At 44.4% G+C, this 25211-nt stretch overlaps 1 protein-coding gene across 7 annotated transcripts in view; it reads left to right on the forward strand.

Annotated features, from left to right (window-relative positions):
• iqsec1b (IQ motif and Sec7 domain ArfGEF 1b) overlaps positions 1-25211 on the forward strand; it is a 108858-nt gene that overhangs the window by 44742 nt on the left and 38905 nt on the right. The window contains exon 1 of one of the 7 annotated variants that reach the window (XM_019856535.1): positions 5655-5875. The exons of 4 other annotated variants lie outside the window; for them this stretch is intronic. In XM_019856535.1, coding sequence (XP_019712094.1) covers positions 5757-5875 — 119 coding nt within the window. In that variant the 5' untranslated portion in view covers positions 5655-5756. Of the gene's footprint in view, positions 1-5654; positions 5876-17570; positions 18209-21005; positions 21464-25211 lie in introns of those variants that run through there. 2 more of the 7 variants (XM_019856540.1, XM_019856539.1) reach the window with 2 other exon arrangements.

Genomic DNA, 25211 nt, shown 5'->3' on the forward strand with positions numbered 1-25211 from the left:
TGATAACCTATTCCACTAGGGTGCAACACCACTCTGTTGGAGAAATCACTGTTTTTTCCTGAGCGTGTGGCTGCCCCCAACAACACACACACACACACACACACACACACACACACACACACACACACACACACACACACACACACACGAAGCAGCCTGGGAGAAAAAAAGGGGTGCGAGTCAGATTATTGCAGCAGGACTCTTGTTCATATGCACTGAGCAGAGGTATGATTGTCACACTGCAGCGTCTCGTCTCGGCTTGATAAGAAAGAGCCCAAACAAGAACAAGGACACTTGTTCTGTTTGGGGGTGTCAGATTGTCCAGAACTTGCTCTTTGGTGGCCAATCGAACGTGTGAAATCAATTCAAAAGAGGCTGAGCCACTTTACACCACTGCACATCCTGTTCAGGGTCACTGCTTGTTCTTGGTGACACCCGGCAAAAGGTAGAAAAGTACATCATGGACTAGTCGGCAGTCAATCACAGAGTGATGAGCTGGAAATGAGTGAGAATTCATCATCCGACAGCAGCTGGCGAAAAATTATGTGAACCGCTTCCGTGCTGAGATCATTATTGTCATTCTGAATTTGAAAGGCCTTCATGAATTTGCTCTCAACATTTAAACCGTCAGTTTCAATGTTTAAAACAGTATATGAGGCTCATAAGAATATGAAAGAAAATAATAGTGAGAGGTGTGAAGTTCTGCCATCTAAACATAGAGACAAAAGTTATTATATGTATTCAAAAAGCTTATTACATCAAAGATATTAAATTATTATCATTTTATAAAAGAGTTTTTTTTTTTTAAAGATTGATCATGTATCAAGAGAGACTAGACGGAAGTATGAATGTGAAATTTATTTGATCTAAAAAGAGATTTATTCTCCCCTCTGCTCGTTTTCATTTGAATTAGGATAATGGGTGGATATGTTGCTTTTCTTTTGTAATGAATTAAATTTAAAAAAAACAACTGTGAAAACAGACTGAATTGGAGGCTTGCAGCATTTCTGCTGGCCGGACTGCCCATGTGTGACGTGCTGCATTCAGGCCTTCTTTTTATTTCTTAATTTTTGTCTTTTTAATAATGTACTTGATTCAGGCATTTGACTACAAGCCGGCTTTCAGTGAAACTTATATGAGCATATCAGCTTGGAACTCATTTGCAGTTTGAGGTCTGCACTGGTGCTTGTGTGTTTGGCACAATATGTACAGTCGAGGAGACACACAATGTATTCGTTGCCGTACAAACAGATGTGCAGCCTGTCGGCCCAGATCTTACGTGGCCGGTGGGATTCAAGCAAGCATATGGTGACTAAGGACTGTGCACAGGAGGCCAATGTATGTGATACTTGGATGTAAAAAAGGTCACCTCGCTGCATGTCCAGGTGGGTAGGGCCAGAGTTGGGCAGAAAATGTGCTGAGATAATGAATTTAACCACATAAGTGTGTTCTGTACACACGTGCGCACTCATGGATGCCTCGGAGCTTGAGCTTTAGTGTGGAAAGGTGTTTCAGTTAAACCGTGAATGTACGGCTCTTTTGTCAATTCGAAACAGCATTTGAGCCTCACTGCTCCTCCGTGTGTGCCCTGACTGCTAACTCATCCAGGTCACGGTGCCTTGTGGGAGCCCCTCCCACTTCAGACTTCTACCGGGGAGAAACACAGCACCTAGCTGGACAGCTTATGTGACATGCAACGTTTCACAAAGGTTGTGAAAAAGGAACCTGCATGTAAGATATATTGACAGCTGGAGATGGCCATTTTGCTGCATTTACTTGGTTGTTTACACTGGTTGACAAATGTATGTAAATTTGTAAAAACCTTTCTCAATACAGTATATGTATTTTTTTCATTTCGAATCGGCGCTATTTATTCGAGCACATCGGGTGATCGTAATAATCATGATAGTAAAATAACAATAATATATCGAATACAGTCACAGGGTTTTTTTTCTGGCTCAAATTGAGGCAGAGGTGGGACCATCCTGGCCATGCGCCATGACGTGCACGAATTCTGTAAAATTCAACGGACTCACTTTCTTTTACAGGAAACATACTTTCAATTGAGGGTGCCAATAAGAATATGACTATCATCGTGTTTAAGCATTCATTTATTAAAACTTGCTTCGAAGAATGATGGGCTCATAGCTTGTGTGGTGGGGCCACCTTTGTTTGAGACACTTGTGCCGGTATATTATTTTGAACCTTGAGTGCTTGAGTCTTCAAGCACACTGTGGTCCATGTCCACCTGTGCCGTATGAGCACACAGTGTCCTCCATTTAAAAAAAAAGGAGAGAGAGAGAGAGAGAGAGAGAGAGAGAGAGACACACACACACACACACACACACACACACACACACACTTTAGTTTTTGTAACTTTTATTAGTTGAGTGTTTTTAGGTACTACCTTTAGGTACTCCTTCTCTTCTGCTGCTTTGTGAATTGCCGCCAGCTCATTTCTTTTTAATGTGTCCAGCCTGCAGCTGGCTGATGGCTGTCTCACAAGGGAGGTAGCGATTGCGTGCTGTGTTGAGGTGCAGTGCTTTTGGCATCAATAACAGTGCATGCATTCCTCAGTATGCCTGAGCCAGGCAAATTGATTTCGCCACTGCTTGTCAAAGCCACTGGCTCATGTGTTTTTGAGAAGATATGGAAAGAGGAATTAAAAAAAAAAAAAATCATGTTCCAATCACGTACATGTTGGCTTCGTGTTGTTATGATCCTAATTGGAAACGGATTTATGTAGCCTCGCCGACTCATCCTGTTCCGCATTCTGACCCTCGCTTTCACCAGTGAGTGAATTCTTACATCTTAACTGCTTGTTGCGTTGATTTCACCTGGACCCTTGACTTTCCTTCTCGTGAGGTCGCGTTTTAAAAAAGGGTGATTTTCCCTGCCATATCTGCAACGCTAAAAATCGTAAGCATCACTTTGATGTGAAGGAAGCTTTTCTTTAGTCAAAGCGACATGCTTTAATGGGGGGGGGGGGCAGGCAATATTTACCTGTTTGTACATTTGGCCAGGGAAAATCAGGACTACGATATAGCACCGACTAGCGGCGAAAAAATACTTGACTTTTTTTCTGTTTCTTCTTCGGCAGTCGCTTTAGTTCTTTCCGGTGCACTCCTGTTGCTGTAGTGCCTCCATAGTGGCGCAACGCTGCATCTGCAGTTAAAATACGTTTCTGCCGCAGAGGGACATTATTCTCTCAATCAGCACAACTGGCACTTTACGCTGTGTTGAGCGATATCAATCGGTCTGGCTGGGGGCAGGACAAAATTAGCTGGAGGTACCCACAACGCAATTATGAACGCAGGAAAAACCCTGAAAAGAGATCTAATAAAGTAATTTAGTTTGTAACATTCATGAATGAAGGTTTGAATTCAGCAACAGGTGGATTTTTTTTTAAACGTCCTAATTGTCTGTATATTTCGATACAAAATAAGAGGTTAAAACAACTATGAAAAAGTCAAATTAAATGGTCAATATAAAGAATAAATAAACATCTTATTAAACATGAACGTTTTTTTAGTTGAGCTGAGCGTACATATTTCATATGTCTATCGATAATTATTGCTTTTTTCTCTATTTCAAATGAGAAACACAATTACATTAATTAAAGATAAAAATGTTAAACATTTACAATGATGAAAAGGTACCAATTAAACAAAAATAGCAATAGAATACAATACAATACAATTGTGGGACAAATCTAACGTCATCATGTCGCCTCTGCCTATAGTGCGCAGAATGTCGGGGTCGATATGGGTGCAATTTCTATTGATTGTGATCAAGTTTCTCTCGTGCTACATATTGGTTGTGAATTATTTTTCAGCCCTAATATCTAATTATGTTTCACCAACTATTGACTTGTGAATGGGCCGAATGAAAGAAGTCAACGGCTGTGAAAATAAGACCCGCTGGTCTTGCTCTGCCTAATTCTAGTCTGAGGTGCCCGAAGCCGGCTGCCGCTTCTATAGTCCCATAAAAAGCAGGTTTCGCTGATAAAAACTTTTTTTTTCATTTGAAATGTTTACGTGGCCGTAAGCTTCTGACCAGGTAGCGTTTCTCCCAGCTCGTAACCAACGTTGCAAAATAAAACTAAATGCTCACACGCAACCTACTAGCAATGTGTTGCCTTTCTGTCACACAGGAAGTCACCACGGGTTACAATCACACGACAAAGAATGATTTTCTCATGCTAATTTGACTTGTGTGCATCAGTTGCGCAAAATTATGACCTCCACTAGTAATCATTGGCTCAAGACATTGTTTATGATGCCACCATTTTTTCTCCATTCTTGTCTTTATTCGTCAAAGGAACAATTGTGTTGCATTTATCCTGTGAGAGAAAACAATCACAATGTCAGTGTTTCATCCCACACCTAATATGTAAGGGAGGTGACACATTGCCACTGATAGGGAGCTGTCGTATCAAGATAATCTGCCAACAATTAGCTCAGAGATGAAGAGAGGTGTGTGGATGCATTGTTTTGTATCAAAGAGCGATGTAATATATGCATACAACGCACGCATGCAGATTTGTTCAAATGCGCACGCGCAGCTCATCAGAGCATGTCAGAGCTGGAGGGATCAACACTCTTCCTTGATAATTAGGAGTACAAGCGGTGTAATTGCGCTGCGATGACATACGCGTACAATTTGCCACTTGCAGGTTCATTAAGAAAACAGCAAAGGTCTGAAAGCACGAGTTGTCGTCTCGGTTTCAACTCTGACAAAGCAGAAAGACTGTGAGCCTGATGAAACGCATCCTTCTGAGACCGTTTATGTGTTTGTAGAAGTGACCCTTACAAGGTTGTTCTCCATGGGGCCGTTTGTCTGCCTGCCACGCTGCAAATAGGATACTGGTGTCAAAACTAAAATGCAAAGATTAGATGCATTCCAGACATATTTGGCATTTTGAAGACTCTTACCTTAAATATTTCGAACTTGAAATTCTAGTATCGCGATACCTTGTGTGAGATACAATAGCCGTGTTGTATTGCACTGAAATCTTATCTCTCATGGTTTCCAGCTTTTTTTTTCCACAAATATCTTTTGTTGCTGCATATTCATTGTTGCTCTGCAGACATCATCAACTGTGTCCATGGAGCATCTTTGCAATCGTCCTGAATGGTTTGGACAGCCTTGTCTGTTTTGAATTGACACCACAGAGAAGGTGCATTGATTTGCGGAATGACATGGGGGGGGGGGGTAGTCTCTGCAAGGAGATGAGGAATGGGCAAAGAGAAAGAGGAGTGAAAACAAAATAGGATGGTGAGGAGAGAAAAGGCATCATGATGAGCCCTACCTCTGACACATCCTCCTGTTTCTATGGAGACCAAGGAACCAATCCAGTGGCCTTGAAGAGGACTGTACTACTAAGTGGAAGAAGAGGGTGGAATGGGGCGTACGCTGATGCGTGCAGAGCCAAATACATCTTTCTGTAGTTGTCGTGGCAGTTTCAAGAAGCTGCGTCCCTGGCCACCGTCTCGCATCACCCGACATCCTTTAAAGCTGCACTCTCATAAGGCGTTGAAAGTCGACAACACACCCTTCCTACGGCAGCATCACGAGATCCTTACCCCCGCCCACCCCCAGGCAGCTTGGCTGCTCCTCGTTACATCACACACACTGCTCCCTGGCAGCCTGTGTTTGTGACCGGACGAGTGAGAGGGGAGAGTGAACGTGAGCGAGCCTCGTGTGCGCACGCCGTCCCACCGTCACCGAGTCTCATTGACCAGCACGCAGGCAGGATGGACAAACCAAGCGTGTGGCGAGCCGTGGTGAGCAGCACGGATCCTCGTCGGATGAGAGAGCCCGGATCCCACCCCAGCAGACCAGGCTCCGCCATCGGATACCGGCTGTATGACATGTGAGTAGCGTACTCAGTGGTCCGCATGGCCAGACGGTTCCCGCCGCATGGCGTGGCGCTGGCTCATTCATGGAGGTGCCAGGCGGGTGGGTAGAGGTGGAAGCCGTCCTCTGTGTGTGGTGTCAGTGCTGAGTCACGTATGGCATCCGGACTCTGTTCTGTCCTCTCACGTTCCCTCTCGGTGCTTGGTAAACAACGTTGCTTTTCCTGGGGAGGGGCAGCAAGGTGGAATATATGGAAGTGAGACAATATATGGAAGTGAGACGGAAGGATTGAAGAATTCATGACACCACATGTGGTGACATTAATGTTTTTTGTTGTCATGACAGCTGTTATGAGGGTCATGCAGGTGATTGTTGCTTAAATATCGGGTTGCCGCGGAAAATGTCGATGGATGCTTCTTGCACCTTTTGTATTAATGCGTGCGCACACACACACACACACACACACACACACACACACACACACACACATAAGTTATAACCCTACCACCTAGAAATGCCACCAGGTTCTTCTCTGGGCCCAAGTTCATCAAAGATGGGCTGGCGCAAAATGCAAAACCGTGCTGTGGTCTGATGAGTCCACATTCCAAATTGTTTTTGGAAATTGGGGATCTAGTTTCCTCTAGTCTAGGCCAAAGACAAAAAGGAACATTTGGACCGGTATCATTGCAAAGCCAGTGCCCATGGCATGGAGATCTGTGAAGCACGATTAACATGGGATTTACAGATTGACAGGTTTTGGAGCAATGTATGCTGCCATCCAAGCAATATCTTTCTCAGAGATGTCCCTGCTTATTTTAGCAAGCCAATGCAAAGTCACATTCTGCACATGTACAACAATGTGGCTTCATAGTAAAAGAGTGTGAGTGCTAGACCGGTCTGCCAGCAGCCCAGACCTGTCCTTCATTGAAAATGTGTAGTACAATATAAAGTCCAAAATATGACAACGGAAACCCCGGGCTCTTGAGCAACTGAAGTTGTACATCGAGCACGAATAGAAAAGAATATATATGTATATATATAGATACATCCTTATTTTGTTATTGTTTCTGTATGTACCTTTTCCAGCTGACTGGCGTGTGTGTGCCCCAGTGTCTGGTGCCCACATCTGGATCCAAATTGTAATAGAGATGGAGTGAGTCCCATTGACTGGAAAACAGCCACAGTCAAAAATCTTGTGTTCACAATTGTGAGGCTTTAAGAGTTTGGCGAGGTGTGATGTTTAACAAAAATCTTTGAAGAAATCATCCATATTAGCCGGATGAAGCGCTCTGCTACCTTATTTGCCTTCATAGAAATTTCTTGACATGCAGTGTGCCACTCACGACTGTGTGGACCGCCTGATTCCTCAACAACCATGTAGTATCTATGTGCAATTATTGATAAATGTTCACGCTCATACTTAACAGCTTGTGCATCATGTGGAGCTAGATTACCCTCCCATGTCTCAATCTACAAGTAATAGCATATAGTAGATGGCCTTCAGCCATCTAAATGAAAATGAGACCTTCACGGGTCTCCACAGCCCTTCACAGTGAATGTTATTTGCTGGTTTAAATCTCCTGTGTTTCCATGCATGCAATCATGCGGATGGTCAAGTTCCCTCAGCGATTAGACTTTAATTATAGGCTTGATTAGAAATACAGTACCATTCCTTTTTTTTTTTTTTTTAATTTCCACAAATCATGATAGAGCAACTTGTATTTTCTTCTGCACTTGAATATGTTCGTCATTAGCATAACTCACAAACTAATGTTGTCCATTGAAACATTGTGGAGAGGGTGAGAAAAAAGACAGTTACATTTTGGTGCAAATCAATTTGTTGATAACTTCCTCCAAGCATGAAAGCATGAAGCAATAGCCTTAATCCATTTGGCACATGATTTCAAAAGGGATGGAAATGAAAAAAGAAATCATGACTAAACTTGATTTTCACTGTCGTCAGTCCAGCAGTCCACCCTGAGACAAAAAAAAAAACAGCAATCCCCTTTCATCCATCCATTTCCGCTTTTCCTCACAAGGGTCGCGGGGGGTGCTGGAGCTTATCGCAGCTGTCTTCGGGCAGTAAGCGGGGGACACCCTGAACCGGTTGCCAGCCACAGGGCACACAGAGACAAACAACCATTCGCGCTCACACTCACACCTAGGGACAATTTGGAGTGTTCAATCAGCCTGCCACACATGTTTTTGGAATGTGGGAGGAAACCGGAGTACCTGGGGAAAACCCACGCAGGCCCGGGGAGAACATGCAAACTCCACACAGGAAGGCCGGAGCTGGAATTGAACCCGATACCCACTTTCAATTGTACCATTTTTGTGTCGACTTGCAATCAACCAGGAAGTAGCTTCCTAAATAATATTCAGCTTTGGTGTGGCATTTTGTTTATTAGTGTGAAAACTCAACCAAACACAACAATTTTTTTGTCTTTCAATTTCAGTGATATCAACCTCTTTTGCATTGGGCTCCCCACCTACGGGACTGGATGGGAATAATCTTGAATCCATTTACGACTTTTCAGTTGTCCAACCAGGTGGGACTTGTTTGACTCTGGCACTGGTTAGTGCTCTTGTGAGTGCTTTTTAGTTGGATTTGGTTCCGCTGCACCCCAAAAAGAATAGTAACATGTCTGCCCAGGCAGAATTCAGCAATGTGCAAATTGATGATTTTGTGTCTTCTCCTGTTAAAGGACAAGGGACATATGCTGCGAATGTGTTGGTTTCGCTACCAGTCAAAGTGACTGCGGGGCTCTCTGTGTCTGGCCAATGGTCCTTTAATGAGGAACAGAATCAAGAGGAGCCCGATCTGTTCTAAATGTCATTTCATGTTCATTGGCGGGCTCCTGGGAAATTCCAATGCTTGGCCTACAGCACTGCCAGGATAAGACCAGGTGTCTATGACTTGTCTGAAGGCCGTCTATGCCTTCAAGCACGCTTCAGTCGTCCATTCTGTAGGGAGGCAGACATTTTGGCTTGGCTTGAAACCTGTAAATTATGATGGCGTGAGAGTATATTTCGAAACACCGTTGTGTATAATTTGTTGCGCTGCAAATGAACGTGTGATGTGCAAAGTTAGGTGTACAAACCTTTGCAAAAAGTAACCACACCGGGTGCGCAAGTCAGAAAATTGATTCAGTCACATAGATATTCAAAATAGATGGGGTTTGATCGTTAATAGAGGGCCTATTTTGCTCTTGACATTTTACCAAGTTATGAGGCTATAGTTTGAAGATAACAGAGCAGACTTGAGGAATAGAATTTTCTTTGTGATGAGTATCCGTAAAGTTTTTCATTCCGCGTGCCGAGGGCCTTCATCTTTGAGGTGAGATCTTACCTTTTCTTTCTGTGGCTAACTTTCACAGTTTGAAACGGGAATAATGGAACAAGGAACACCAATACAATTACACTGTCAGTGGGATTCTTCTGTGTAGGTCACCACACATTTCCCCCTCCAATAGTAAACACAACGGATATTCCAATTCATTTAACATAAGGCGTGTGTATGTGCCCTGTTATTGGCTGGCAACCAGTTCACGGTGTGCCGCCGTCTTTTGCCCACAGTCTGGGATAGGTTCCAGCTCACCTGTGACCCAAGTGAGAAGAAGCAGTACGAGAAAATTGATGGATTCAATCAATTCATTTTTCTGTTCATTTCTTTTCAAGTTTCCCAAAGTTAGCTGGGACAGGCTCTCGCACGCAGCGGAATCGGCACAGGATGAGAAGTATTGAAAATGATGGATGGAAACCGATTGTAATGCCAGTTGTTGATGAACACACGCCACAGCTTGATGGCTTGAGTGTCATGGCTGTGACATTGCCGTCAAGGAGGCTTCATCATTGTGCGCACAAAGCCTCAAATGAAGGTTACTTTTCATACTCACGGTGCCAAGTGAACACCGTCGAGCTTTATTGACATTCCGAGAGCGTGTTCATGTCAAGAAGCTGCGACAACAGGAATGCCCATGTCCCATGATTAGCTGAGAGGGTCTTTGTACGCCGCTCAGGCTCAAATGATGCCAGCGCTGACGAAATAGTCAGTGCGTCACCACAGCTGACTGAACATTCTCCTTTTCAATCCCTGAGCCTTTTCAGAGGAAGAGCAATGCACATTGACTGTAAAGCTCCCACAGTGCTTCGTGCGCTTGCGTGAGGCAACGTCTGCATTGCATCGCCAGCACATGGGCTGGCACAGAGCCTGCTGTCAGCACACATGGCGTCAGTGCATGTGGGCAAAATGCTGCAGAGCTGGAAGTGAATCATTTGTTGAAGCACCGAAACAGGCAGTGTGTATGTACAGCCGTGTCATCGCGTTAGCCTTTTTGATCCTCCCCCCCCCTCTCCGTCTGGCAATTGCTCTGACAGTGCAATGCCAAACGTGACTACAGCTGACATTGCTGCTGACATTTTAGAGTCATTATTATTCAGCGTCAAAATTCACAGGTTGCATCGAGAAACTTTATCTATGACTTTACATGGATGATGTGATTTCTTTTTTCACGTTCACACATCTGAATTTGCTGCACACTTGTTTAAATTCAAGTTGTGCGTTCATAATTCATTCAGTATACAAGACGCTTTTGGTTCATTTTGCTGAAGCTTTAGTATATAATCAGCTTTGTTTATTTGTCCACTGTTAGCTGCTGAATTTCTTTGCACATTTTAATCTACTTTGGATTGGTCGGAAATCGTGCAATGTGGATTGAAGGCTTCAAGGGTGATGTACATTTGATGTTGACACATCTGTATTGTGACCATTTTCAAGCCGACATTGGATGAATTCATCCCAATCACTAGAATTTAACACTCCTTTTTACGATTATTACTCAGAGCTAATTTATTTTTATTGACTTTGAGAAATTAGCAGCCATTCAAGCGTCAGTATTTAACCTGAAAAGCTCCAACAGAACAAATTAAGGGGAAAGAAACAACACCCCGTAGAACATATGTCTATTTTCTGCAATGCTCATCGTATTGAGGCTTGCGAGGAAGGAGTGTGCCCCACCTGATTTAGGGGGAGAGGTGGGATGGACAGATCACCTGTTAATCACAGGACCGACACGAAAAGTAGACAGCAGCCATTAACACGCACATTGACACACGTGGCCAATTTAGAGTAGGAGAATATGCAAAGGCAAGACTTGCTAACCGCTGGGCTGTTGTGCTGCCCTTCAGTAAGCAGGTTAGAGAGGATCACGCAAGGCTTTCTGTTGCCATATAAAGCTAGCGTCACCCAATCGAGCAAGCGCTAGTCCCTCCCCCCCGCGTACAAACGTGACAGTAGCTTTTTGGCGTTGGCAAACAGAGGTCAGTCAAGCTTTGGCGGAGGCTTTCCTCAGTTCACGCAGCTTGTCGCTGAAACATCAACAGCTGGACATTTGTGACGTTTCCCTGAGCGTTGGCTCCTGAGCCTTGCCGTCATTTTCAAAGACCATCAAGCCGGCTGGATGCGCCGTGCTCTCGGCTGCACGTCTCAGTGAGTTAAAGTTTCCTCGGGGGACCTGCTAGTGCTGATGCATCAGAGGCTTGAAACAGACCATAATAAGGCGCTGCCTTTGCCGACAGCAGATGCACAGAGGAGAGCTTCAGAAACAGATGCACCTCCAGAACATTCTGTTCCCCCGGCAGAAGAAGTGGATATGTTTATCAGGACGGATGTTGTGTCACTTGCAGTACGACGACACACTATCTTGTAACGTCGGGCGCATTGTTTTCTTACGTGTGCTGAATTTGCTTATTCCACACTAGACGTGCTGATTCCTCCCACAGATTTGAATCTGTGAGCCACACCGGGATGGGAAGTAAAAGACGGTGAAGTGTCCATAAGGTTCTGTGTTACCGGCGGTCATTGACAGGGATCTCATCACTCTCCCTCAGTTGTATTGCTTTTAGCCTCAAGGTATGAAAGGCCTTCAAAAATCAAACAAAACGCTTTGCAGAGGCTCCATGGCATGGTACCCACCTCAAGCCAGCCAGTGGAACGTAATACCCGCTTGATAGTTGTAACTCAGCTTGCATGTGGTTTTTGATTATACACAAAGCCTCAACCTGGAAGAGTTTAGAATTGACCTCTGCATCCTTAGTCCACCCACCTTTTTTGCTTTTCTATCTTTTCTTTCACTTCACCTTCCTTCTGCGTGGCTGCTCTCAGGCTGGCGGCGAAACAGCTGTACTCTACCATGTGGGTGACATATTAGTACATAAAATGGAGCCCTGCCTTCCGTGCCGGATTATCTCCTCATTGCTCCTCTCTGGGCGGACATGAAATTCTATTATCTGCTCTCTAGTCTATTCCAGCAAGCTACTCCACACATCTGAACAAAGCCAGGAGTCCTTACAAGGGTTTGATCGGGGAAAAAAAATACTTAAGATGACATTTGACCGATCCAGCAAACATAATCCTTGTTTAGCTGTGCTTTTGTACGACGTGAATGTTTGATAAATTAAAAAGAAAATGTGGGTTACATTCTGCTGAATTCCCCATCCTGTCCGCCCTGAGTGTGGGCGATACTCCACTTTGCCACCAGGGGGAGAACTTTCCCATGGCATCCTTTCAGGTCTGGCCTTCATCCACGTTTAATTATGACTTCATGTTTAAATGGCTTTATCAAGGATTTCGGTGGGTGTGTGTTTCGGTGGGAGTCGGGGGTGGGGGGCACATCACTCACATAAATTTTGGTGACGATCATTGACCTAATGGTCTTTCTCTTCGATTCAATTAGGAGAGGCAATGATACAATGTGAATAATACAGTGTCCTTTCACCAGTGGATCAGAGACGTCATGCTCAAAATGTGCAGCTTCTTTCTGTTCTTGTTTGTCTCTGGGGGATTCAACACAACATAAAATTTCATTGGGGGGGAAAAAGTGGAAGGAAATGAAAAACACTCTGACTGTCATGTTTCTCGACTCCGTTCCATCTTGCCTTTTCACTCTGCTCAGAGTATCGGCCTGCTGTCAGCTCGCTGTGAGGGAGAGCTGTCTGCAGTGAGTGGAGACCCAACTTCCAATCACCCGTCAGTATTGAAATCATCCAGTGTCAGGTTTCTAAAGTTTGCAGCTTTAAACTGCAAATGCGAAGCAACTGAGCTTTGTGAAACTCATTCATAGTGTTGTGTCATGACATACCTAATTCCGAATAACATAATAAAAACAAAAGTTAAAATTTTTCTTGAAAGTCTTTATTTGTTCAGTCAACAACAACAACCAAAACCCTGAAACCAAATTCTTCTAGGAGATAAACTGTTGCCTATTTTCCTCGAACAGGGTGTGTGGTCGCATCCAAGTGAGTGAATTTGTCAGTTAGACATGTTAACGTGCTGGAACACAATGCCCCCTCAAGGTTTGTGGCTGCCCCCTCATACATGCCTGTCTAGATCCGGCCTTGGCGTGCTATCTAAATTATGGGACTACTTGACGACACTTGCGGCATTTTTAGAACACAATAGTCCAGGAAACAAATCCAGAGGGAACAGTCTCGTTCGTGCACAGCACGGAACACGTCGCACGGATTATGTCAACTGCTCAAAAATGTCCAGTATGGCCGCATGAGGGCTATTTCATTATTTTGAAACCTAATCAGCCTGAACTTTATTCATGGAATCAGATACCATCAAGATTTGTACTTTTATTCTTGGTACAGACTGACTAATCCAACGCTGGGCAAGAAATTGAGCGGTGTGTTGCTTTAAGAGGCAACACAGGTGTAGCAAATACAATGCAAACAGCAGTGACCCCAAAACTGAACCCTGTGGAAAAACGTACAACAGTGGGACTAAGACCAACCGAGGCTTAAACAAAATGTCCTGCCTGCCAAGTGGGATCCAAACCACTCTAGAGCGCTACCACTAATGGCCACCTGGTGCTGCAAATGAGCCAATAGACTACTGTGATCTACCATATGAAATGCTTCAGTCAGGTCCAACAAAACAACACACAGTCTCTCGTGTTATTAGCCAAGAGGATGAAATTAAAAACTCATAACAAGGCCGATTCCGTGTACCAAACAGCTGCAAACAACATGTTCAGACATCAGGGTGTCCGTATTTGCACTTGGCACATGGGCACCCGAGGCTGCATTTTGATGATCGACTTTGGGGTCGTTTCATCAGACATGTGGTTTGTCTTGGACAATTGGGTGATGAGAGGGGTTGAGCTGTGAACCGTACACCGCCTGTTGGTGGGGAAAGATGCCGGTCCGACCTGGTAGACCCAAACGTCTTGTCAGGGTGTGCAGAGTCGGTGGTTGGCACCTGTTGTGGCGAGTCCGACCTGGTAGACCCAAACGTCTTGGTAGACACCCTGAGGTGTGCAGAGTCGGTGGTTGGCACCTGTTGTGGCGACAATCCCTAATCCCGATGGTGGACACGGGTGCTATGGGGATGCTGAAAAGGCCTGAAAAAAAAAAAAAAACTAGGTACCAGATGGCCAAGCGAAACACGACTGAGGCGCTGGAGACGAGAGGCCATCAGGAAGCTGAATCTCAGCTGAAAGAGGAGCGGTGTGGCTTTCGTCCTATACAGGGTATTCGAGGGTGCATGGGATTTCGCCCAACCAGTCTACATGTGCTTTTATGGACTTGGCGTTCGACAGGAGTTCTGTCCCTCGGGGAGTTCTGTGCAGCGTGATTCGGGAGTACCAAACCTCCCGATGCAGCATTTTCTGTCCCTGTACAACCGATGTCTTGGTTTGGTTCGCATTGCCAGCAGTAAATTCGATTAGTTTCCAGTGACGGTTGGAGGCTGCCATTTATCACCGATTCTGTTTCGAACTATGATGGACAGAGTTTCTAGGCGCCGCCACGGGATTGACTGGGTCCGGTTTAGATGGCCTCAGTATTGTATTTCTGCTTTTTTTCCGTGGTCCTCAGTCGGAAAAGGGTGGAGTGCTCTCTCCGCGTCGGGATTTAAGTACTGCAACCTAATCATTTTCTGTCGGAATGAAAATGAAAAAAATGTATTGTGACCACACTTGTCGTTGGTACGTTTGTGTATGTGTTTATCTAGGCGGGATTTGTTTCTCTTTTACTTGGTGGTTTCGCTCTCTCACAAATTGACTTGTCAAAGCTGGTGTTTAATTAATTTACTGAGTAGTCATGTTGAATTAAGGACCCGTTTATAATCTCCTTGCTGTGTCATAAACATTGGCATGCTTGCGCCGACCCTCGTCTTATCATCCCTGCGGCACGCAACCTCCTCGTGCTCCTTGAGGTCGAGCAATGGCAAAGATGATTCTCTGCAGCTGGCCAATTTCTACTCAAGTATTTATGGACTGCACATGACTGAGGGAAGGTCATGGCGAGATCCTTGAGGGCACTTTATCAGTGATTGACTGGGTCAGTCCCAGCGAGTAGTGGGGTCCCCGCGCTGCAATGCTCTATATCAGCCGGTGTTAGAGTGCTGCAGTTTAATGCTGCTCCGCTCGCATTGAGGCCAGAAGAACCTGTCAAAAGGCTCTTCAGATGAGCTCATTTAATTGCAGGGCTGCAGGGCCGAAGCCTTTTTATGGACCTTAGATTTATGCTACATTTAGGCCGGTATTGATTAACACCATATTAGGCAAGAGAGATTTTGATCTTACGATTGTATTGTTGTCAATGTTTTATGTGATGTGTTCTGTTGTTTTATGTGTTTTCTTGTCTTATTGTTATTATTGTTATTGGAAAGTGCTTTTACACAGCTGTTGCAGCAGTTCTGAAAGCACTATAGAAATAACGCTGTATCAAAGTCTTTGACCTGCAGATGATGCATGGTCAACGAACACAGCATGACTCAATCTAACTTCAATATGTTTTGTAAGTGATATATATATATATATATATATATATATATATATGATCCCAGGAGCTAAGTTGTCTGGGACTTGATGCCCCTGGCAGGGTCACGCATGGCAAACAAGTCCGAGGTGAGGGACCAGACAAAGCAGGGCTCAAGAACACGCTGTGAAGGGTATGGCAAAAATTGAACTTTGCGTACAACTTTTCGAGATACGTCTGTTGGCGTATCGACTACAACAGTACTGTACCCAAGGGGCGGCGCTAGACTCCAAGCACCGTTATCTGTCCACATCCACTGACTAACTTCTTTCACGATACCTTTACTGACATTCTCCTGCTCCCTTCCCCAATTCTTAAGAGCATTTGCGTTTCCTGACTGGAGCAAGAATGTTAATTTTCTTATGTACTTAATTATTTACTTTTGGCTGGGACAGAAAAATCTTTCTCTGAAGGTTGTGAACGTCTGCTTGGATGCCTGCCAGTCATATTGAGCAGATTGATGCCGTCCAAGGGAGGAGTTCTCTACAGCAGAGGTCTGTGTTGATAAATAGTCAAAGAAGCAAAGAATACTGTGTTCAGGCTAATGCAAGTACTGTGCTAGAATGTAGCAGTAAGCGTTGTGATCATAGGCGTCAAGCAATTTATTTATTTTTTTTACCAACTGGCCACTCCAGTGGACATGTATGCCAACTGAATCATCTTTTATGGTACTGTGTGTTCTTTACTGTGTGTTCTTTTCCTTTGCCCTGCCCTGTAGACTCTAAACTTAATTAAAGCCCCGTCATTTATGTTTGAGAGCCATTTGCATTTCATGCCACCTAATGCTGCACTAATCGCTCTTCCTGACAGGCTCTTTTGCGTTCTGAACAAAAACTGTTTCCACCCACACTTTGCCACTGAATGTCATGTTCCATTAATCCAAAAGAAGGAAGTCGCTTGAAAGCTTCTTTTTAATGGGGTGCATGCTTGTGTCTCTGTTTATTATTGACGACAAAACGTCAATAAGTGTGATATTTCCGGGACCAAAGAAGCCTATGGGGAACCGCGGTGTAGAAAATAGCTTGTTTGCTGTGAGGCTCATGAAAATGAGGAGGTGTGAATTGTGAGAAAAAGGCTGATGAATGGTGTGTAGATTAATTCATTCCTTTGTGTCCCTCGTTGCCATTCAGGCTTTCTGTGCATCCTTTGTTGACACCCAAGCTCCTTCTATATTTTGCGAAGGGCTGATCCGGTGCCAGGAGGTTCCGAAAAAGAAACGTCACGTGGAGAGCTGTTGACGGATGAAACAGATCAAACCACATTTCGCATGTTGATCAGTACATATTCGTGTTTATTTGCCTTTTGTGATTTGAGCCCAAAGGCCCATTTGTTTGTGTAACTATGCATCATTCTCATTGTTTGTTTGCTTGACCCGACTTGGGCTGAATATTGATGAGAGGTCCGGGTTGAACGGCTGCAGAGAAACAACAACACTGCCTTTGTGTTCAATGGCAAACAATTGGCCAGAAGATGCTTTGATTGGCATTCAGTTTTGGATCGCTCGGCCAAACACTACAGCACTAAATTGAATCCCAAAATGCTTTCATTTCTTCCAGGTTTATGATGTTCCTATATGCCTGACCTCAGTTTTTCTTCTGACATCCTTACGTGACCCCACTATTAAAGTGATTTCATGAATCCCTTATTTGTCAAATGTCTTCCTGCTTGACACATGCGTGAACACATGTGGTCACACAGCATTGCCGCAGTCCCGCCCATCCGCTAAAACAGCCAATCAAAGCCGTTGCTGCTCTGCTTCCTTTTGAAGCTTCTCGAGTACGCTAGTGTTGCCCGGCAACCGCATTCGGCACATTTCTGGGAGGTTCTCTGCAGATGGCAGTGCCTGTCTGAGGGAGACTGATAGGGCAAGAGCGAGACGATGAGGAGAAGCGAGGAAAATTTGGCTGGATAGGACACAGCGCTGGAAAGTTTGAGCTCGACTGGGAACAGCAAGATTCTTCCTCCCGGCCCCGGGCATTCCTCCACATTCCGGTACCTGTGCCGGCTGGAGCTGGAGCCGCGGCCATGAAGTCTCCGAGGATTCTGGGCTGACGCGCTGTGTGGAGCCAGCCTTCAGAGAGGACACACTGACTGACCTGAATTGCTGCGAAACACAGCCAGCACAGCTAATACTGGACTTCTTTGGGGGCCTGGATCTTAAGCATAAATTATTGGTTCAAACATGTCCAAAAGGGGTTCCCAGTCCGCCTGCTGTTGTGGGCTCATGTTGACAGAGACGGCTCCAGGAGTGGTGTGGTGGTTACTGGCAGGTTAGAGCAGCTCCGGCTGTCATCCAGTCGCTGAGGTTGCGCTCCAGTAGGAGGATAAATCCGATTTCCATGCCATGAATTCGTTGGCTGAATACATGAGCAAGGTCCTGCTTATTTGCTGCCATGTTGATGTTTAATGTCGTTGGATTCCGTGTTGCCGCTTGATTGTCCGTGCCCAGGATGTGGAAGTTTAAAGCCTTTTGCATGGACTACTGGCACGTGCTGTGCTTGCACCCCAACAACTTTTACAAAAGGTAGGTCTGAAGACATCCACAAGCGTGCTTCTTCACGTCTGTCCAGTTGTGAGGGAACGTGTGTATGAGGCGAGCGTTAGTTTGGTGAATTGCGAGCTGGCTGAACTATTGTTCATTTCTCCGAGAAATCCTGATCTTGTCCATCATTTAACACAATCAGCCATTTTATTGACTTTGTAATGGTTTTGTTTATGTGTGTTCAGCGTTGACTGAAAAGCAGGCGATGACTCAATGTATCCCATCTGGGTCCCACTGGGGAAACTGCTCTGTTCACCTCTCACCTCCTGCATAATCTCTCCCTCATTAGTGGCCCGTTCATTTTAGCAGGTCACATAAAGCATAGCGAGGGAATCCACAATTTATGAGTCTTTCAAACGCTTCAGGATTTCTCCGCCTTTCACACAAACACGGCAGTCGTGTCCTCAGATGAGATTAAAAATCCTTTTTGAGGAAAGTGGAAAAGGGAGAGCAGTCTGGCACACTCCAACATGTTGTCTTGTTCTTTGATTACCAGATATCAGATTATTTTAACCACTGCTCTCTGTGTGTGTGTGTGTGTGTGTGTGTGTGTGTGTGTGTGTGTGTGTGTGTGTGTGTGTGCGTGTGCGTGTTTGCGTGCGTGCGTGTGTGTGTGTGATATGCATGTCTGTGCGCCCACGCGGGGCAGGTTCCAAGTTTATCAAAACGGTTTTGCGTGCCCTGTGTCATGTTGTATAAATTACAGAGCCCATCCCCCTGCTGCTGTGTTGGGACCATAAAGGCGGCCACATGTCATTCACAGCCTATAATGACAGAGGCCTCAGATGCTCCTTATACCGAACAATCAAACTCCAGCTGCTGAAAAACTGAAATGCAGCTGAGACAATTAATGCAAAGCCACCCCTGTCAGTATGTCCTAATGAAGCTTTGTCTCCAACACAGGGGCCGGGCAGCAAGATTATCACATTGGCCTCACAGTACTGTGGTTGCGGATTAGAATCCAGACTACGGCCTTCCGAGAATGAGGAAGAAAATCTGTGAAAAAATGGGAAAAATCCAAAAATGAAACAAAACAAAATCTCCAAATATGCAAAGACACACGTGTGGGCCAGCAAATATGCAAGGCTCAATTTTAATTTGAAGTTATAATATCAGCAATCACCACTAGATGGCAGACATGACTTTCTTGCGCTTACTTACTTCAACGTTAGTAGGCCTAATATTGTTTTGCGGATTTGGAATGATATACAAGTTAAACATGGACCTCAATAACATAATTTTGAGTTCATTTTATTGAAAAATGGACAAAATGAGTTCTTGCACTTAATTTTGGTTTGCTGTTCAGCGGTTTTGTGCCATCCTTGAATGGTACTTTTTTTCTTTTTTTTTTTTAATGCAAGAGTGCCCTTTGTAATGGTGAAGAAAAAAAATGTGCATTTGTTGTTTGTGTCAAGCCCATTGTTGTTGGGTTAGGATAGTGATTTAGACCTTTTGTACATGCATTGAAAAATGTATGACCAAAAATGGACTCTGACCTCCACCCACATTCCAAAAATATGTGTGTTGGCTGCTTTATCTTCTTTTTCCTCATATGAGGTCACCCTGTAGTTCCCAGTAGTAACTTACAACGTCAATTATTCGGATCTGTGTCAGATTAGAGTTGACAGACATAAACAGCTGTTTAGTCCAGGTCTGATAGTCCAAGACAAAATGAGTTTCACAAATAAATAAATAAATTGCAAATTTTCTGAGGTGAGGTCGCAACACTTGCTATTGTGTAGGATAGGGGGAATTAATGGGATACTTTGGATTCGGGGTACAGTATGTATGATTTAGTATGAATGGGAGTTGTTTTTTGTGACATTTGGAAATGCAAAAACAATCCGTTTCCGCTTTTGTTACTTTGAATGTAATATCCATCTATATATGCTCCTTCATTTTGTGGGGCTAATATATCACAAAATCCCTGTCGAACGACCATGATTTCTGTTTTTAGTGGAAAAACTGTCCTGTTTCCCTTACACTCAGCGCAACATTTTTGTGCCCTGAACACAGGACATGCTTTTTATTTTGAATTGCCATTCCAAGGTTAGTTAACAGTTTAATTTGAGCTCGCCTTATTCTTACAACCTGATTGCTTTATTGCTTCAGCAATACCATTATAGCCTGGGAAAACGACATTTGGGTTGTCTACGCCAAGGATGAAGGAATGTATGATCTACTTTATACAAATGCAATAAGTGCCTGTCTGGACGACCTTCGGGGGGGGGGGGGTCACATGTCTACAAGATTATGAATTGAACATTCTTTCAGCGGCTTATGTAAACATCCACCATGAAAATACTTAATTACTTCAGTGGCCTGGTGATTGCTGTCTTTTTTAACTTTGCCTCAGTCTGGAATAGATCTGGTTGTTGGCTAGAGCATGGATGGGCAGATTCGCTTGAAGAAGTCTCTTCACAACTGCGTAGGGCTGACGTGTGTGTCATTCAGTGCTATTATTTTCCTGCGTGCTCCAAAAACATCTGAGTGTCTGAATTCATTGGAATATTCCGATCATGGGGGTGTAACTCATTACATCTCCTGAACCTCACTTGCATGTCGTCATATTTTATCCAAGCCTTTTTCCCCCAAACAGCCCCTCCCAACTGCTGAACTGGCCTTCACCCTCTCCTGAGTGCGGCCTTCCCTTCGAGAGCTGTGTGATTGTTGGACACGAGCCCACCTATTACTTGGGCCGTATCTCTATCTCTCTGTTTCCCTCTCTTTCTCTGGTTGAAACTCACAGCATAGACCCTCCCCATCACGGTCAGGGGGCATGCATGGGAGAGCCGCAGGAGGAGAAGTTGCTTAGAAGGAACAAAAAAGAAGCGGAGTTGCACAGGGCTGAAAAAGTTGTGGTGGGTGGAGAGCTTTTGTTCAGAAGAGGCATCATTTGTCTTGCGTTCTACATACTGGGCCTTTCCCTTACTTGGTCATCTGGCATCAGCTGGTAAGGGCAGCAACTTGAAGTGGGACTGCAGCTTCAAGACTTGAAGCACAGATGGAATGAATCTCTCTGTGGGATTTTGCATGGAAAGTGAAGGATGAGGCCTGCAATTTGCGGTGCCAGGGAGTGAACGCGGAAGATATTTCCGCTGGTCACTTCTTTTAGTAGCCAGTTTTTCGAAACGCCGGGCCGTGCACATTTTTTTCGGGCATGTCTGAGGTCTCCGCTGATGTCACTACCGTGTGGAATGCGATGTGGAAGTACTGCATCTCCAGCCGGACTATAAGGTAGGGGGGACCATCTGCTGTAAGGGCCCGTGTGGTTGCTCTACATCAGGAGTGCTGGTTGTTTTCTGACTGACCACAGCAGTCTGGACAGACACTTCTCAAGTGACAGAGCGAAGTGGCATGTCCTGTGCATCGCTCAAAACATTTTGCTTTCCTATGCAGGAATATATTATCACAGCGTGTAAAGATATACAGTAATTATTATAGACATTATCTTGGTCTTTTGACAGTTTCCCCTAATCAAAAACATCAAAAATGATTTACCATGAGCTTAAAGTCTGTTTATTTGTTGCTGTTGTTGTTAACCTTGAGCTTTGCTTCACATTGTGTAGCATGAATACATTCTGGTCTTCAAATATCTCTGACTGAACAAAATATAACTTCATCCCCAAAAACAGAAATGATTTCAAATCAGTGTCCAATTTATCAACTGTAACATATTAAGTACAATTCCTTGTTTCTTTTTTCTGCTACATTCAAATGTCTTCTTATCAATGAATTTGTAGGGAAATGCTCATTTTAGTTGTTTGGGCTAATCCGACCTTATTATTTTTGTTTATACATGGACATTAAGTTCCCAGTGTTGCATAATAATTCAGCGTCAATAATGGTACTGTACACCGTATCATGGTCAAGGTCTTTAATTTACCATATAAGGTGGTGGTGACAGAGGAGGTCAATGATTTTGCGATCATGATCTCTCTGGATCATGAAGCCTTCCTAACATGAACAATAATTAAAACTATTCAATACAGAAGAACAATCATGCACAATGTCTCCACCAATCACAGTTGCTGCCGTCGTCGCACAGGATTGTGGGTAGGGTGGTGCTTTTAAATTGCACAACAGTTTTGGCAAGGATATCGTTTAAAAGGAGTGTACGTTGAGCAGAAACAATCAAAAGTTGGCCCACACTTTTTCATGCGACTGAAGGAGAAAATGTGTTTCTGAGGTGTTCGCCTTCTGACAGTGTTTTAAGCTCCCTTGCTAAAAATAAGCCGGTGTTAACTTTTGACCCAGACGGGACTCCATAGAAACCGGGCTGCATCTGATACCAGTCTTATTTCTAGTATGTCAGTAAGCATTACTTATTTATTGTGCGGCTCTCGAGCAGGCGGCACCGGTGCCACCTTATCCCACGGTGAACGTGTCAGGGGACAGAGGAGTAAAGCAGCATGTTAAGTAAAGTCTCTTGTGAAGGGCCTGGAATGCTAAACTGACCTGTCAGCACTGCTTCATCGGTAAATGGCTTACAAGAAAGACCTCCAGGGACGCTAATACCGGAGAGTAGTTGATCAATGAGAGCAGGCGGCAAGGTTGTTGATCTTTTGCTTTGTTGCTCTGACTCGAACAGGCTTTTTGAGAAAGGGGAAGGGGGCGAGGAGGGTATGAAGAGGAACTACTTGTAATGGAAATGCGGTGATCTGCCAAAGCGAGCCTCCGGTTCCGCTGTGGTGAGTGAAAAATAGTCTCTGCGGTGGAAAAGATTCGACATGTCTCGGATGGAAGCCGTATCCTGGTCAGAAATGTCAGCTGGATTCTGACGTGAAGCGGCCGCAATGGCGGTTCTTGATTTGCCTTTGCATTGCGCTTGTGGAATTGGTGTGAATTCAAATTTATAGTCATGTTTCTGTCAAATGATAGTGTTTATGTGTTGAGGAAACCACAGTGGTTCGAAATCCTGCGTTGGTATCTCGAGAGGAACATTTGTTACTTGTACGATCTGATGCACTCATGCATATACTTATCTGGTGGAAAATAGGTCTACACTGAGGATCCGCTGGCTGTTTCCTTATGCACCTTTTTCCTTTCCTACAACATTTTAATGTGCGTCTTATTTTTCAGCCAATGTCTGAAAATATTTGTATGATTAATCAGCATAGCCAAGCATAACTATTATGGCGTAACAATGCAGTCCAAACTAATAGTAGCTAGTTTGTTGTGCATGTGCAAAGTGTTTGCCACTTGCAATTGCCAGTTTTTTTTTTTTCTTGAAAAGTGATAATGACTACATTTGGCCAGCTTGTGAACCAACAGCCGGTCTCCGACTGCTGCAGGCTTTCTTTCTTCTGGATCCCTGCTGCAGTATCTACACTGTTCTCGTTAGTCTTGACACTGTTTGAAATGGTCATTATGGAAGGGTGCCGGTTTGGTTACTCTCATGCACAAGAATGATGCCCCATAGAGACATCGCTTTTTATGTTGACTTTGATTATGGTGGGGAAGAACAGGCACACTGCCTGGGGTGGTCCTGGCTTCAGTGGCACCATGTGCGAGGACAGCCTTGTCATGTCATTTCACATTGCCATTTTTAAAATGTAAATTCGGGTTACGTTGTGACGCCCAAAGCAGCCCGCAGGTATTGCACATGCCAGAAACCACTGCAAGTCGCAATCTCAGTCATAGCTCCAAGATTTCCAAATATGCTGTTTTTGTTGTTGTTGTTTTTTTGGGGGTGGGGGGGTTAGCACGTGACGAAAAACTGGGAATCTCAAACCAGGGTTTCTTTTCGTGCCTCTTTGGGCTCTCATTTGACTTTTAATGGCATCCTGTATTCCCTCGCATCTCCTCACAGCGCCCGCCTGCAGAATAATGAGGGTGTGTGCTGCATTAACTTATGTAATGGTGAGCAAGGGGAGGAGAGGGATTAGGGGGTTAGTGTGATGGTGGTGGTGGGGGGATTACAGATCCAGTGCGGGAGAAGAGTGATGAGCTCATTCTACTGCACTGCAGCTCTTCTCTGTGCAATGCTGCCCCCTGTGGTCTCGCTGATACCATGCAGCGCCTTACACACTAATTGATGAATAATTTACACTCAGATGAGCTATTTCCAACTCACTCTGTGGCTGCGTGTATGTTAGGATGGCGTATTTACCCGTTGAAACAAAGCGGTCCTTCATGGGAGACCTTCATCATCCTGTGATGATGGAGTTGAATGCAGTGATACAATACTGGTGTGTCATGCAAGTATACAATCAGCTGTATAATGGATCATTACAGTGACAAAAAGCATTCTGTGTGATAATTTGGTTGTACACGTAGCTTTGTGAAAAGCCTGATGGAGAGAAGTGGAAGGTGGCATGAGTAAGCAGTCATTAGACTTCAATTTTTATTCTGATCTTGCTAATTGCAGTGTGCAGGCTTGTGTGTTTGCCTGCATCCACACATCCATATCTTTTCATGTATTGCTTTTTTGTGCCTCTTTTTGACCTGCCGTAGCTGTTGCCTTGACAACCGGCTTCTGAGGTCTGTGCACGTGCGTGCAATTGCGATAAATCTCGCTTTCAATATCAGCTGGGCTGTCCACGGAGACACACCTAATGCCTGTATCACTCAGCTGTCCTCCATCTGGAATTGATTTTCTTATTATGTCATTCACCAATGCTCGTCGTGTAATGTCTCCTGATTATTCTTTTTTTTCCCTGAGAATTAATACATTGCCACAGAGGATGAATCAGAAGTTCACACAGCTTTTGGCTGTGTGAACAACAGGCTTTAGGTGACAGGGATTTTTACACTATCAAAGTAAGAGCCAGTCAAAGCTGAAACGGGCATTTAGTGACAAAGGAGCCAACGCTCCTCAGTTGGACTCAAACGCGTCTGCCTGAAGTTTAAATGAGTTCCCAGAGAAGCTGTCCCTGGCCAGTGGTAATCCTTTATTCCTTGCTGTTATTAAACAATAACCTCCCGACTGCTTTTCTGCTTTACATGCACCTGTTTGCACATCCCTCATGAAAAAGAATTGTTT

Source organism: Hippocampus comes, unplaced genomic scaffold, assembly GCF_001891065.2.
Source record: "Hippocampus comes isolate QL1 unplaced genomic scaffold, H_comes_QL1_v1.1 scaffold283, whole genome shotgun sequence".
Taxonomy (NCBI): Eukaryota; Metazoa; Chordata; class Actinopteri; order Syngnathiformes; family Syngnathidae; genus Hippocampus; species Hippocampus comes.